This window comes from Vulpes lagopus, chromosome 1 (genome assembly GCF_018345385.1).
Source record: "Vulpes lagopus strain Blue_001 chromosome 1, ASM1834538v1, whole genome shotgun sequence".
Taxonomy (NCBI): Eukaryota; Metazoa; Chordata; class Mammalia; order Carnivora; family Canidae; genus Vulpes; species Vulpes lagopus.
The window spans coordinates 87609347-87622234 of NC_054824.1; the positions used below are offsets into that span (position 1 = coordinate 87609347).

At 39.6% G+C, this 12888-nt stretch overlaps 1 protein-coding gene across 18 annotated transcripts in view; it reads right to left on the bottom strand.

Annotated features, from left to right (window-relative positions):
- Positions 1-612: 612 nt before the first annotated feature.
- CD200 (CD200 molecule) overlaps positions 613-12888 on the bottom strand; it is a 71567-nt gene continuing 59291 nt past the window's right edge. For 14 of the 18 annotated variants that reach the window (XM_041746802.1, XM_041746795.1, XM_041746785.1 and 11 more), the window contains 2 exons: positions 5817-5918; positions 2980-4172 (listed from right to left, as the gene is read on the bottom strand). In XM_041746802.1, the coding sequence (XP_041602736.1) occupies positions 3967-4172; positions 5817-5918 (308 nt within the window). In that variant the 3' untranslated portion in view covers positions 2980-3966. Of the gene's footprint in view, positions 1378-2964; positions 4173-5654; positions 5919-12888 lie in introns of those variants that run through there. The other 4 variants (XM_041746757.1, XR_005986529.1, XM_041746858.1 and 1 more) reach the window with 4 other exon arrangements.

The window sequence follows — 12888 nt, forward strand, 5'->3', positions numbered from 1 at the left end:
CATAGGATGCCAAGTAAAACATGAGCACCTGTCATATAATAGAAGAAATGTTTGTTGAATGAATGAGTAAATGAAGTCATTAGGACAGGTGTCCTTGTTTGGCAATAAATATAATGCTTAATGGCACAATAAGCAGGCATCTGGTTCCTACGTATTATTTATCATTTTCAAAGGCAATTGAGAAAAAACACGACTCTAAGAACTTAGAAAAAGAAATGAATACTAAGATTGCCCTCCTTTGAGTTTATTTTTTTTTAATTTTTTTCTCCTTTGAGTTTAAACAACGTTAGTAGTTGGCAATAATCTATTTCTTAAACTTTGTATAATTGCATTACACGTTTATTATATCACCCTGTATTCCTTATAAATCCTTTCTTAATAAATTAATTTAAAATAAGCTTTATGAAAAAAAAAAACAAAAAAAACAAAAAAAAAATTAAAAAAAAATAAAATAAATAAAATAAAATAAAATAAGCTTTATGGAGATCCCTGGGTGGCTTCAGCGGTTTAGCATCTGCCTTCGGCCTGGAGCGTGATCCTGGAGACCTGGGATCGAGTCCCACGTCAGGCTCCCTACATGGAGCCTGCTTCTCCGTCTGCCTGTGTATCTGCCTCTCTCTCTCTCTCTCTCATGAATAGATGAATAAAATCTTTTAAAAAATAAAATAAAATAAGCTTTATGAGTTAAAACACACACACACACACACACACACACACAAAAGACCAAAAACTCATTGCTTTGCCCCCTGCCTATCTGTAGAGTTAAGGAAAGATTGTAGCTGAAGCTGAAGTTAAAGGGAGGTGAACAGGCAAACATCTTCAACTCCTCTTATGCAGAGGGTCTAGGAGCATTATGGGGTCCATTCTGCTGGCATTTGGGAGGATTTTACTAACCAACTTATTTCTGTTTTTCTATCCATAGTAAGGTTTGTAAAAAGTCTGAACATATGATAAAATACTTTCTTTAGAATGCCCTAAAGGACATTGGTCCTAAAGGACCAAGACACTAAAATGACTCCAGAAGATGTCATGGAGCCCCTTTAACTTGGTTTATATCTGCCATTGAATTTAGTATTGAAAAGCACAGGGTTTACACTAAGGAAATGAGCCTTTCTCAATGTTTAAGCAAGCCATTAGTAAACTGGGTCTAAATTCCAAGCCCAAGTTTCCTATAGGTTGATCAAAATTTGGTTGAGTCAGCGATCATCCATTAATCTTCTGGACATTTCTCCAGGGAGGCTCCTGAGGAAGCTCTCAGCATTGTCTTCCAACCAAGTGAAAACTACTCCAGACCTAAAATGTTCTTAATCAATGGTAAATTTATCAGAATTTCAGTTCTGTGAGTGGGCTTCCTTTCAAGATTTCCTAGAAGTCACCCTGGAAGAAAAATATGGTACCTTAATTAGCTGCACTTATTTAAAATTAGGCATAAAAAGATACTTAAGTGTTATTTTGTATTCAAATTTATAACAGCGTAGGAAGTACTTTTAAAAATAGAATTTACCTAACATGATACTTAATGGTGAAAAGCTAGAACTTCCCTGCTAAGATTGGGAACAAAGCAAGAATGTCCATTCTTTTTCACTATTGTACTGGAAGTCCTAGCCAATGCAATAGACATGTAAAGAAAACAGAACATATACAGATTAAGATGGAAGAAATAAAACTGTCTTTGTTCACAGATAACATAATTATCTATGTAAAAAATCTGATAGAATTGACAAAAAAATCTGAAAAAAGAAGTGATTATAGCAGAATTACAGGATTCAAGATTAATATATGAAAGTCAATCATTTTTCTATATACCAGCAACAAACAAGTGAAATTTGAATTTCAAAACACAATCGTATTTATGTTATTACTTTCCCCCCCAAAAAAATACTTAGGTATAAATGTAACAAAATATGTATAAGATCCATATGAGGGCAGCCCCGGTGGCTCAGCAGTTTAGCGTCGCCTTCAGCCCACGGCGTGATCCTGGAGACCGGGGATTGAGTCCCTTGTCAGGCTCCCTGCATGGAGCCTGCTTCTCCTCTGCCTGCTTCTCCTCCCTCTGCCTGTGTCTTTGCCTCTCTCTTTCTGTGTCTTTCATGAATAAATAAATAAATAAAATCTTTTAAAAAAATCTATATGAGGAGAACTACAAAAGTCTTATGAAAGAGTGTGAAGAAGAACTAAATGGGAAGCTATCCCATGGTCATGGATAGGGAGACTCATTATTGTCCAGATGGTATTTATTCTTGACTCAACATAATTCCAGTCAAAATTTCAACAAATTGGGACACCTGGGTGGTTCAGCGGTTGAGTGTCTGCCTTTGGTTCACGGCATGATCCTGGGATCCTGGGATCCTGGGATCAAGTCCGGCATCCGGCTCCCTGTGGGGAGGCTGCTTCTCCCTCAGCCTATCTCTCTGCCTTCCTCTCTCTGTGTCTCTAATGAATAAACAAATAAAATCTTTTTAAAAACTTTTCAATTGGGATTCCTGGGTGGCGCAGCGGTTTGGCGCCTGCCTTTGGCCCAGGGCGCGATCCTGGAGACCCGGGATCGAATCCCACGTCGGGCTCCCGGTGCATGGAGCCTGCTTCTCCCTCTGCCTGTGTCTCTGCCTCTCTCTCTCTCTCTGTGACTATCATAAATAAAATTAAAAAAAAAATTAAAAAAAAAAACTTTTCAATAAACTATTTTGTGGGTATCAATGAACTGATTCAAAAGTTTATATTAATAGGCAAAAGAATAGCCAAGTATAGCCAACACAATATTGAAGAAGAACAAAGTCAGAAGACCAGCTCTATCCTCTTTAAGACTTGCTATAAAGCTACAGTAATCAATATAGTGTAGTATTGGTGAAAAAGAAGACAAATAGATCAATGGGACAGAATAGAGAGCCCAGAAATAGACCCCTAAAATATAGTCAGCTGATTTTTGACAAAGGAGCAAAGGCAAAACAGTGGAGCAAAGACAGTCTCTTCAACTATTCATGGTGGAAGAACTTTTATTACATTCACACATAATAAAATGAATCTAAACACTGACCTTATACCCTTCATAAAAAGTAAGTCAAAATAGATCATAGACCTAAATATAGAAAGTGCAAAACTGTCAACGTCCAAGAACATAATGTAGGAGAAAAATACAGGTGAACTTGAGCATGGTGACTTTTTTCCCCATTTTTAATAAGAAGTTTATTTAAACAACAAGACACTTCACTGAAGAGAAAGCATGTAGGATTCATTTCTTTTAGAGCAATTTACACCTACTTAAAGTCAGATTGGGGACGCCTGGGTGGCTTAGCAGTTGAGCCTCTGCCTTTAGCTCAGGGCATGATCCCAGTCTGGGGATTGGGTCCCACCTTGGGCTCCCTGAGAGGAGCCTGATTCTCCCTTTGTCTGTCTCTACCTCTCTTTGTGTGTCTTTCATGAATAAATAAATCAAAAATCTTTAAAAAATTTAAAAAGGCAGATTGCCTTACATGTAACAACTGTATACAAAAAAAGTTATAAAATTGTCCTTGATTTTGCAACAATAAATGAAAACCATTAAAATTCTCCAATCAAACAAGACATGCAAGGACTTTTATGTTGTTCTTTTTTTGTTAAATTGTGACATAGAAAGACAGGAGCTGAATGCCAAGAATGGAGAAAGGGGTATTTTCACAGGACCCCCTTTTCCCCATCTCATGTCCATTTGATGTCAATCAAAACATATCACTGGCCATTTAGTTTAAAAAAATACAATATGCTTGTGCACTTACACAGTTATGTGCAATAAAGAAACTGGGAAGGGGAAAACGAAAGAATTGAGAAAACTCTACTATAGTAGTCAGGATGTGGTGAAAGCAAATTATAGTTTTCTTTTTTCTTTTTTTTAAAGATTTTATTTACTTATTCATAGGAGACACACACAGAGAGAGAGGCAAAGGCATAGGCAGAGGGAGAAGCAGGCTGAACCATCCTGCCCCAGTACCTTCAAATTAATATGATCGTGGTTCTCAGTCCTGACTTCCTCCTTGGGCTTTTGGTTGGCCATGGTGAGGGCCAGAGTCTCCTCAGCAGCCCCTTCACAAAAGAGGTACCAGGTCCACACTGAATGAGCACACAGCAGGACCAGGAGCAGCCAACGAGGGAGGCAGCTGGTGATGTCTCTTTAGATACAACACCAAAGGCACAGTCTACTAAAGAAATAATTGATAAGCTGGTCTTTACTAAAATTAAACACTTTTGCTCTTCATGGGACACACAGTCAAGAGAATGAAAGGACAAGCCACAGATGGGGAGAAAATATTTGCAAAATACATATTTGATAAAGGACTATTATCTAAAATATACAAAGAGAGGCGCTTAGGTGACTCAGTCACTAAACGTCTGCCTTGGGCTCAAGTCATGATTGCAGGATCCTGGGATCCAGCCCACAATGGGCTCCCTTCTCTGCAGGGAACCTGCTTCTCCCTCTCCTCTCCTGCTCCCCCTGCTTGTGTTCTCTCTGTCAAATAAATAAGTAAATAAAATCCTTAAAATAAAATAAAATATGCAAAGTACTCTTAAAACTCAAGAATAAGTATATGAATAACCTATTTTCCAAAAGACTGAAGACCTGAACAGAAACTTCACCAAAGAAGGTATACTAGTGACAAATAAGCACCTGTATAAGCAACAACGAGCTACAACTTCACGCTTATTAGAATGACCCAAACCCCAAATACTAACCCTGCCAAATGCTGGCAAGATATGGAGCAATAGGAACTCTCATTCATTTCTCATGAAAATATAAAATGGTACACTTTGGAAGACAATTTGGCAGTTTCTTGCAAAACTAAACATATTTTTAACTCTGCAATCTAGCAATCCCACTTCTTAGTATTTACCCAAAGGAGTTGAAAATGTATGTCCACAAAAAAACTTGCATGGGGATGATTTCAGCAGCTTTATTTACAATCACCAGAACTTGAAAGTAACCATGACGTCCTTGGTGAATGGAAAAATAAACTGTGCTCCATCCAGCCAATGGACTATCATGTAATGTTTAAAAAAAGGGAAAAAAAGCTATCAAGCCATGAAAAGAATATGAAAGGAACTTAAATACGCGTCACTAAGTAAAAGAAGCAGATCTGAAAAGACAACATACTGTATGATTCTCACTATGTGACATTCTGGAAAAAACAAAATAATCAAGGACCAGTGATTGCCAGAGCCTACAGGGAGAGGGGTGGGAGAAGGATGAAAGGAATACACAGGATTTTTACAGTATAAAACTATTCTATATGCACTATAATGGTAGATATATGTCATCATACATTTGTTGAAACTCATAGAATATATAACACTAAGTGAACCTTGATATATAGTATGAACTCTGGGTGATAATGATGTATCAATGTGGGTACAAATGTACCACTCTGTGCAGGATGTTGATAGTGAAGGAGGCTGTACATGGGAGGAAGGCAAGGGATACATGGGATGCCTCATACCATCTGCTCAATTTTTCTTTGAACCTAAAACCAAAGTCTATTTGAAAAAAACACACATGCACAACTCTAAAGTAAAAAAAAAAAAAAAAGCCTATTAAAAATAGAATTAAAAATCTGCGGAACATGAAGTGTCTCTAAGAAATCCTCCAGTCTTTTCTTGTTTCGGCTGCCTCCCAGATAAACTCTTTCCTTGCTGCAAACCTGATGGCTCAATGATCGGATTTGCTGCACATTGGACAGGACTCTGATTGGGTTATACTTTATTCTGGTCTCTTATTCCATGTGGTTGAGCAGGACTTAAAACAGCCAGTATGAGGGATCCCAGGGTGGCTCTGTTGTTCGAGCATCTACCTTCAACTCGGATCAGGATCCCAGGGCTCTGTTCAGGCTTCCTGCTCAGTGGGGAGCATGCTTCTCCCTCTTCTCCTCCACTTGTGCTTTCTCTATTTCTCTCTGTCAAATAAATAAATAAAATCTTTAAAATAAAAGAACTGCCAGTAGGAAGGGGGAAAAAAAAGACTGAGTACACACAGTCCATCTGTACCTTTAAAAGACTTTGCTTTGTGAGTTTTCCAGAAAGCTTTCTGAAGGGTGCTGGGCATTTCCTGGATGGAGAGCAGAGAACAAATCTGGTGCTAACCAGAAGGGCCCTATCTCCTTTTTTGGTGAATAAAACAAGAAAATGCTGAAGAGGCCATTGAAAGAGTATTCTTATACTTCCTAGTCTCCATTCATGTTCTCACTCACACAGGTTCTCTGAGAGGCGTTATGTGAAAATGCTGTCTGGATACTGGAAATATAGGAGCGGACAAAGCAGGGAAGGTTCATATTCCAGTAGAGGAAACAGCAAATGCCAATGAAGGCCCTGAGTTGAGAATGCAGATGCATGGAAACCGCCCAAGCTACCTGTGGTCGAACCCTAGTGAATCTGGGAGGCTCTGTGGGAATGGTCAGGCAGGAGGAGGAGCCCAGGGAACCTGGGGGGGCCAGCAGCAGAGCAGAGGTCTAGGTCACATTTTATTCTGTTCACATGTTTCCTACTGATCTGATTTCTGCTTCCTACCATTGACGCCTGTGTGTTGACCTCAATGCAGATGGAGATCCTGTGGCTACCAGGGGGGAGGCCTGACTGGTACCATTGCCCATCAGAAAAGTTTATTAGATTAAAAAGAGAGAGGAGTGGAAGATACAATTGAGCTTTGTTTCCTGAGCCACAGAGCTGGCACCAGATTCTGTTGAACGAAGCACAAACCAAAGCCTTGTTTCCCAATTGGCGCTGCCCACCAAGGCCTCTTCATGGACAAAAGTTCTGGAGGAAGGCAGTTAGATTCATTTTTATCCTAACAAGTATGTGCTTTAGAAGTGGGAGGCATATTGGAGAGCTTTGTTTAGCTGCCTCTTGAATACTTTTCCAAATAAGGAGTTGTGACATTTAGCTCCCTAGGGATTCCTATTTCATCCTTTACTTCCAGGAAGACTGAAATTCTGTGTTCCTTTCACACTGTCATTCCTCTCTCCTGCTCAGGCTTTCTGTCCTGGCTAACTTTTTCAATTATTTCCAGTCTCAGAGTCATTCTCATCAGAAAGACTTCTTAGAACCATGACAGGCTGACATCAATTGGGCTTTTTTTTTTTTTTTTTTTTTAAATCTCATAGAGGCTTTTGTGTACAGAAAACAATACTTACTGTATCCTGTGTTATCACTGATATTCAATAGCCTACAGTTATAAATTTAAAATGTACTTTTTCTAAACCTTTAAATTGCAAAATTCTAGTAAATTAAGAATTTTTAGTTTGAAATCAAATGCAGTTTGTACTTATTGTTAGGTTAGCTTATATATTTGACAAGTGAAATTTGCATAATCCTTGAGATACAACGTATAAAATTATTTTATATTTTGAATCTGTATAATTCAACAAATGAATATATAAACCTGATAATTTGAATATTCCTATATATTTAAGCACATTTACAGACTTGGTTACTTTCATTCCCATGAATATTCCAGCTACTGTCATATTTCATATAATGGATTTCCCAAGAATCCCGAGCACTTAAGAAAGCAGACATACAAACCCCATAAGCAAACCTTCCTAAACATATAAGCAACTTTAATAAAGCTCAAAAGAAAATATATACATTTACCTATGACTCTCTTAAGCATCATAAAAACTAAACCCACCAAAGTAGTCTTGAGAAAGATGACCAAAACTGGAGGTATAACAATCCCAGAGCTCAAAATCTACAATAGAGGTGTGGTAATCAAAACAGTAAGGTACTGGCACAAAAATAAACACATAGATCAATGGAACAGAATAAAGAACAGAATAAAACTTGTGCATTGTTGGTGGGAATAGAGACTTGTGCAACTATTGTGGGTTAGAGATTCCTCAAAAAGTTAAAAATGGAAATACCATACGAAAAAAAAAAGAAATACCATATGATCCAATAAATCCACTATTGGGTATTTCCCCAAAGAAAGCAAAAACACTAATTTGACAACATATATGCACTTCTACATTAATTGCATCATTATTTACAATAGCCCAGATATGGATTATCTATCCATACAAGAATGAATGACGAGGATGGTATTTATATACAGTGGAATATTACTTAGCCACAAAAAAGAAAGAGATCTTTCCATTCGCAACAACATGGATGGACCCAGGGGGTATAATGCTAAGTGGAACAATTCAGACAGAGGAAGACAAATAGCATATGATTTCACTTATCTGTGCAATCTAAGAAACAGAACAAATGAGGGCACCTGGTTGGCTCAATCAGTTAAGTGTCTGACTCTGTGTGACTCTGTGTCTCATGAATACATAAATACAATCTTAAGAAAAAGAAGAGGTACAAATTTCCATTTACAAAGTAAACAGGTCAGAAAGATGGAAAAGTACAGCATAGGGAATATAGTCAATAATATTGCAATAACATAATAGTGGCAGATGGTGACTACACTTATGATCATAGGGAGCACTGAGTAATGCACAGACTTGTCAAATCAACTTGTTGCACACTTGACACCAAAACAATGGTGTATCAATTATACCTCAGTAATAATTTTTATTTTTTAATTTTTTAAAAAGATTTTACTTATTAATCATGAGAGACACAGGGAGAGAGGCAGAGACACATGGAGAGGCTCCATGCAGGCTCCATGCAGGGAGCCCGATGTGGGACTCGATCCCCGGACTCCAGGATCACACCCTGGGCCAAAGGCAGCTGCTCAACCACTGAGCCACCCAGGCGTCCCAATAATAATTTTTAAAATGAATTTTTAAACCCCCTAAACTCATAAATTTAGTAAATCAGATTATATTAAGTATTAAACTGCAAATGGGCAAAAATGGGTAACCCTCCTAAATATTTCAGTTAAAATACTTTGTTAACTGTGTTAGTTTCTCTTAACTGTCTTTAATATAAAGAATGCACAAAGCAGTAAGATTATTTTTAAACTTGCTATCTTTGCATAAAAATAAATTTATACCAAAAAAAGCACCATATCTATTATTTCATCATCTCTTTCTTAGGTTGTCAGAGTTATTTAATCAACAGTAGAACAAAACCATTATTTCAGACCCAGCACAGTAACTGAGATTACACACTTGGAGTCGTTGGTCAGAAATTTGACACCAATGCTAAGGACTTGGGGTTCTGTGTCATTGATTAAGGATTTGTAAAACCTGGAAGATGTGAACCAAAACAAAGCACACCCCAAAAAGAGTCAGCTTGGGTGTAGAGAGTAAGGCCCTGTTCAAGGGTCCCGCTATGTCACTGGAGAACCTACTGGTATGTCAATTTGGTGAATCCCATAAGTTTTTGCCATCTTAACTAATTATATCTGCAATGACTTAGTCTCCAAATAAGTTTATGCTATGAGGAATCAGGGATTAGGACTTCAATATTTCTTTTTCAAGGACACAATGCAATCCATAAGCCCCAGAAAAATCAATATATTGAGGATCCTGGTCATATTAAGCGGAATTTCTCAACCTCGGCACTATTGACAGTCGGGACTGGATAATGTTTTGCTGTGGAGGGCTGTCTTGTGCACTGTAGAATGTCTAGCTGCATCTCTGGCTTCTCCTTCTAGATGCCAAAGGCATCTTCTTAGCATCCAGCTATGACAACCATACATGTCTCCAGACATTTCCAAGTGTCTCCTGGGGTTGGAGTTGGGGTCGAAATTGTCTTCCACTGAGAACAACAGATAAAGAATAAAGAAAACCACAGACAGGGATGCCTCGGTGGTTCAATGGTTAAGCATCTGCCTTCAGCTCAGGGCATGATCCTGGTGTCCTGGGATCAAGTCCCGCATCGAGCTTCCCATAAGAACCTGCTTCTCCTTCTGCCTGTCTCTCTCTCTCTCTCTCTCTCTCTCTCTCTCTCTCTCTCTCTCTCTCTGTGTGTGTCTCATGAATAAATACATAAAATCTTTAAAAAAGACAAGAAAACTACAGACAAAGTTTAGCTGGAGTTGGGGTAACTGAAGAAGTAAATGGGAAAAAATAGGGTGTGGCCTACAACAGTAGGAGGTGTGAAAATGAGGTCATGAATGAGTAGCAGTGTCTGTAAGAAACAAGATTAGGACATGAACATAGGAGTGAGTGCCTGAAGGGCACCTGGGGGGCTCAGTCAGTTGAGTATCTGACTCTTGGTTTCAGCTCAGGTAGTGGGATGGAGCCTCACTTCCAGCTCCATGGTCCCCAGGGAGTCTGCTTGAGACTCTCTCCCTCTCCCTCTGCTCCTCCCCTCCTCTAAAATAAATAAATAAATCTTTAAAAAAATGAGTAAGCGCCTGAGGTAGGATAAAGACTGGGGCTAGGTTAGTGGAGGAGAAGAGGGATGGGAACTGAAAAGAACCGTCTATGTGCATATAACCAATAATTATGACCGAAGTCGTTTTGGAGACAGTAACAGTTAGCCAGGGACTAAGGTTGTCAAGGGATAAGGGGAGGACCTGGGGAGGTAGGTGACTCTAAGAAAGAGGAGGGGTTAGTAAATTATTTGACAATTTGAGATTCAAAGAAAGGACTTTATATGGAGTCAGGAAGGAAAATGGCCTCAAAGTGTCAGGGAGACAAAAAACACATCTCCCCACGCCATACCCAGGTCCAGCAAAACCCACTGCAGGGGGCTCTGGGGGACTCTGTTCTCGAGGGGGCATGGGGTTCAGTTAGTGCGGAAGATGAAAGGAAACATTTAGGAAACTGGTTGAAATAGATAAAGGGGATTAAGAGGTACAAACTTCCAGCTTTTTCCTTTTTGTCCTTTAAAGATTTTATTTATTTACTTGAGACAGAGAGAGAGAGGGCGCCTTGGAGGCTCAGTGGCTGAGTGTCTGCCTTTGGCCCAGGGCGAGATCTGGAGTCTTGGGACTGGGTCCTGCATGGGGCCCCTGGCAGGGAGCCTGCCTCTCCCTCTGCCTGTGTCTCTGCCTCTCTCTGTGTGTCTCTCATGAATAAATAAATAAAATCTTTAAAAAGAGAGAGAGAGAAAGAGAGAGAGCACAAGCAGGGGAGGGGGCAGAGGGACATGGAGCAGCAGACTCCCTGATAAGTGGGGAGCCCAATGTGGGGCTCCATCAGGACTCTGGGATCCTGATCTGAGCTGAAGACAGACACTTAACTGACTGAGCCACTCAGGTGCCCCTAAACTTCCAGTTATAAAATCAGAAAGTCACAGAGATGAAAAGTACAGCACAAAGAATATAGTCAATAACATTGACATAAAGTGATAGGGTGACTACACTTACCTTGGTGAGCATTGAGAAATATATAGAATTGTTGAATCAATATGTTGTGCCCCTGAAACTAATATAAAATGGTATATAGATTATACTCCAATCAGTCCATCAATGCAAAAAATAGAAGGAGTTCCAGGGAAGAGAGGTGAAGGATTCCCGGAGTTGGGGGTCGGTGGGAGGCAGGGTCAGGAAAGGGGAGCTCAGTGCCTAGAGGAATGAGCACTTTCCTAGGAGTCACTCCTGGGCTTCTTGCAGTGATTGACTTAAACAGGGGTAAAGATATGCCAGGCAATGGTGACAAAGATGTGGTTTGAGAAATCGAGGGGGGCAAGGTCTTGTGAGGAGTGTGCAAAAGTTTGAGACTCCCTCTTGATCTCCAAGGTTGGATTTTCAGTATCGTTTTTCATAATCTGACTGGCAGCTCTCAGAAAAGCTGCTGCTTCCCTGGGAGGTGGTTTCTATTGAAAGATAGAGGGGGAAAAAAAAGAAAAAGAGCTTGGACTTTAGAACCTGCTCACCTGGGTTTGTACCGCAGGTCTGCTACTAAGGAAGAGGGGTGACATTTGTCTTTGTCATTAATCTCAGCCACCATATGTTTATCTGTCAGCATTAACCCCCCAGAAGGTGACTGTGTCTGTAGAATCACTGGGCCCCAGGAGGCTCTCAACACATTATCTGAAATTTCCTGCGGGGAAGGATAGCTGTGTGGGTCAAATATTGACAGGCACACTTGGATTTTTAACCAAAAAATTACCAAAATACATGCTAAAATGTCTACTGATATTAAGTACTCAGTCAGGATTTAATTCAATGCTTTTCACATCTTCAATTAACCCACAAGAAGAAAGACATCTGTTGTGACCCAGAAATTCAGGCTCCTGAGCCTCCCAGGAATCAACAGTTGTGCCTTTACATGTAATACATTCAACAATTTCCCTTTTCCACCTATTGTTTCAAATAGAAACAGTGTAAGTTCATTTCATGATCCCAAATTTGAAGCAACTTTAATGTATTCTACAAACATTTACTGAGTACCTCCTATGTGCCCCGGGTTCTGAGGGCCACAGGGGATACTTAGGAAAAAATAAGACATAGATTTTGTTCACAGGACACTGAAGGAAAAAATTAAGTGCTATATTAAGCACTAAAATATAAATCTGTAAACGTACCATGGGATCTTAACCTGGAAAATCTGAGAACATTCTTCCAGAGGAGTAAACTGTACCTTGAAGGGGAGAGCAGGATTTGTTTAGACAAGGAAAATATACCGTGAGGGTGTATATTCTGTTCCAAATGGTTGTTTTTCTCTAAGAGCCATATTACAGGGCTTGGGGTTATGTAAACAGCACTTCACCACTTTTCCAAGTCTTGGAATTGTGGAAGAAATCTTTTGTTTATGTAGAATTAGCTTGCTCTTGGCTAACTAATCATAGCCCCACAAGCAGTCTTCCAAAGGGAAGCACAGGAGACAGTAGACTTGACCAATGAAATGATAAATTAAAGAACATTCTGGAGATATACCGTAGGATATGCCAGGAGAGGCACCCACTGAGCCCGTGAGACCTACTCTGCTTGGCCAGCTTCGCTCATCATTTTGACAATGCTGGAGCCTGTGGGGAAGTCTGCTTCTCTACAAACGTGGAAAGCATCAGATGAATCCACCTCAG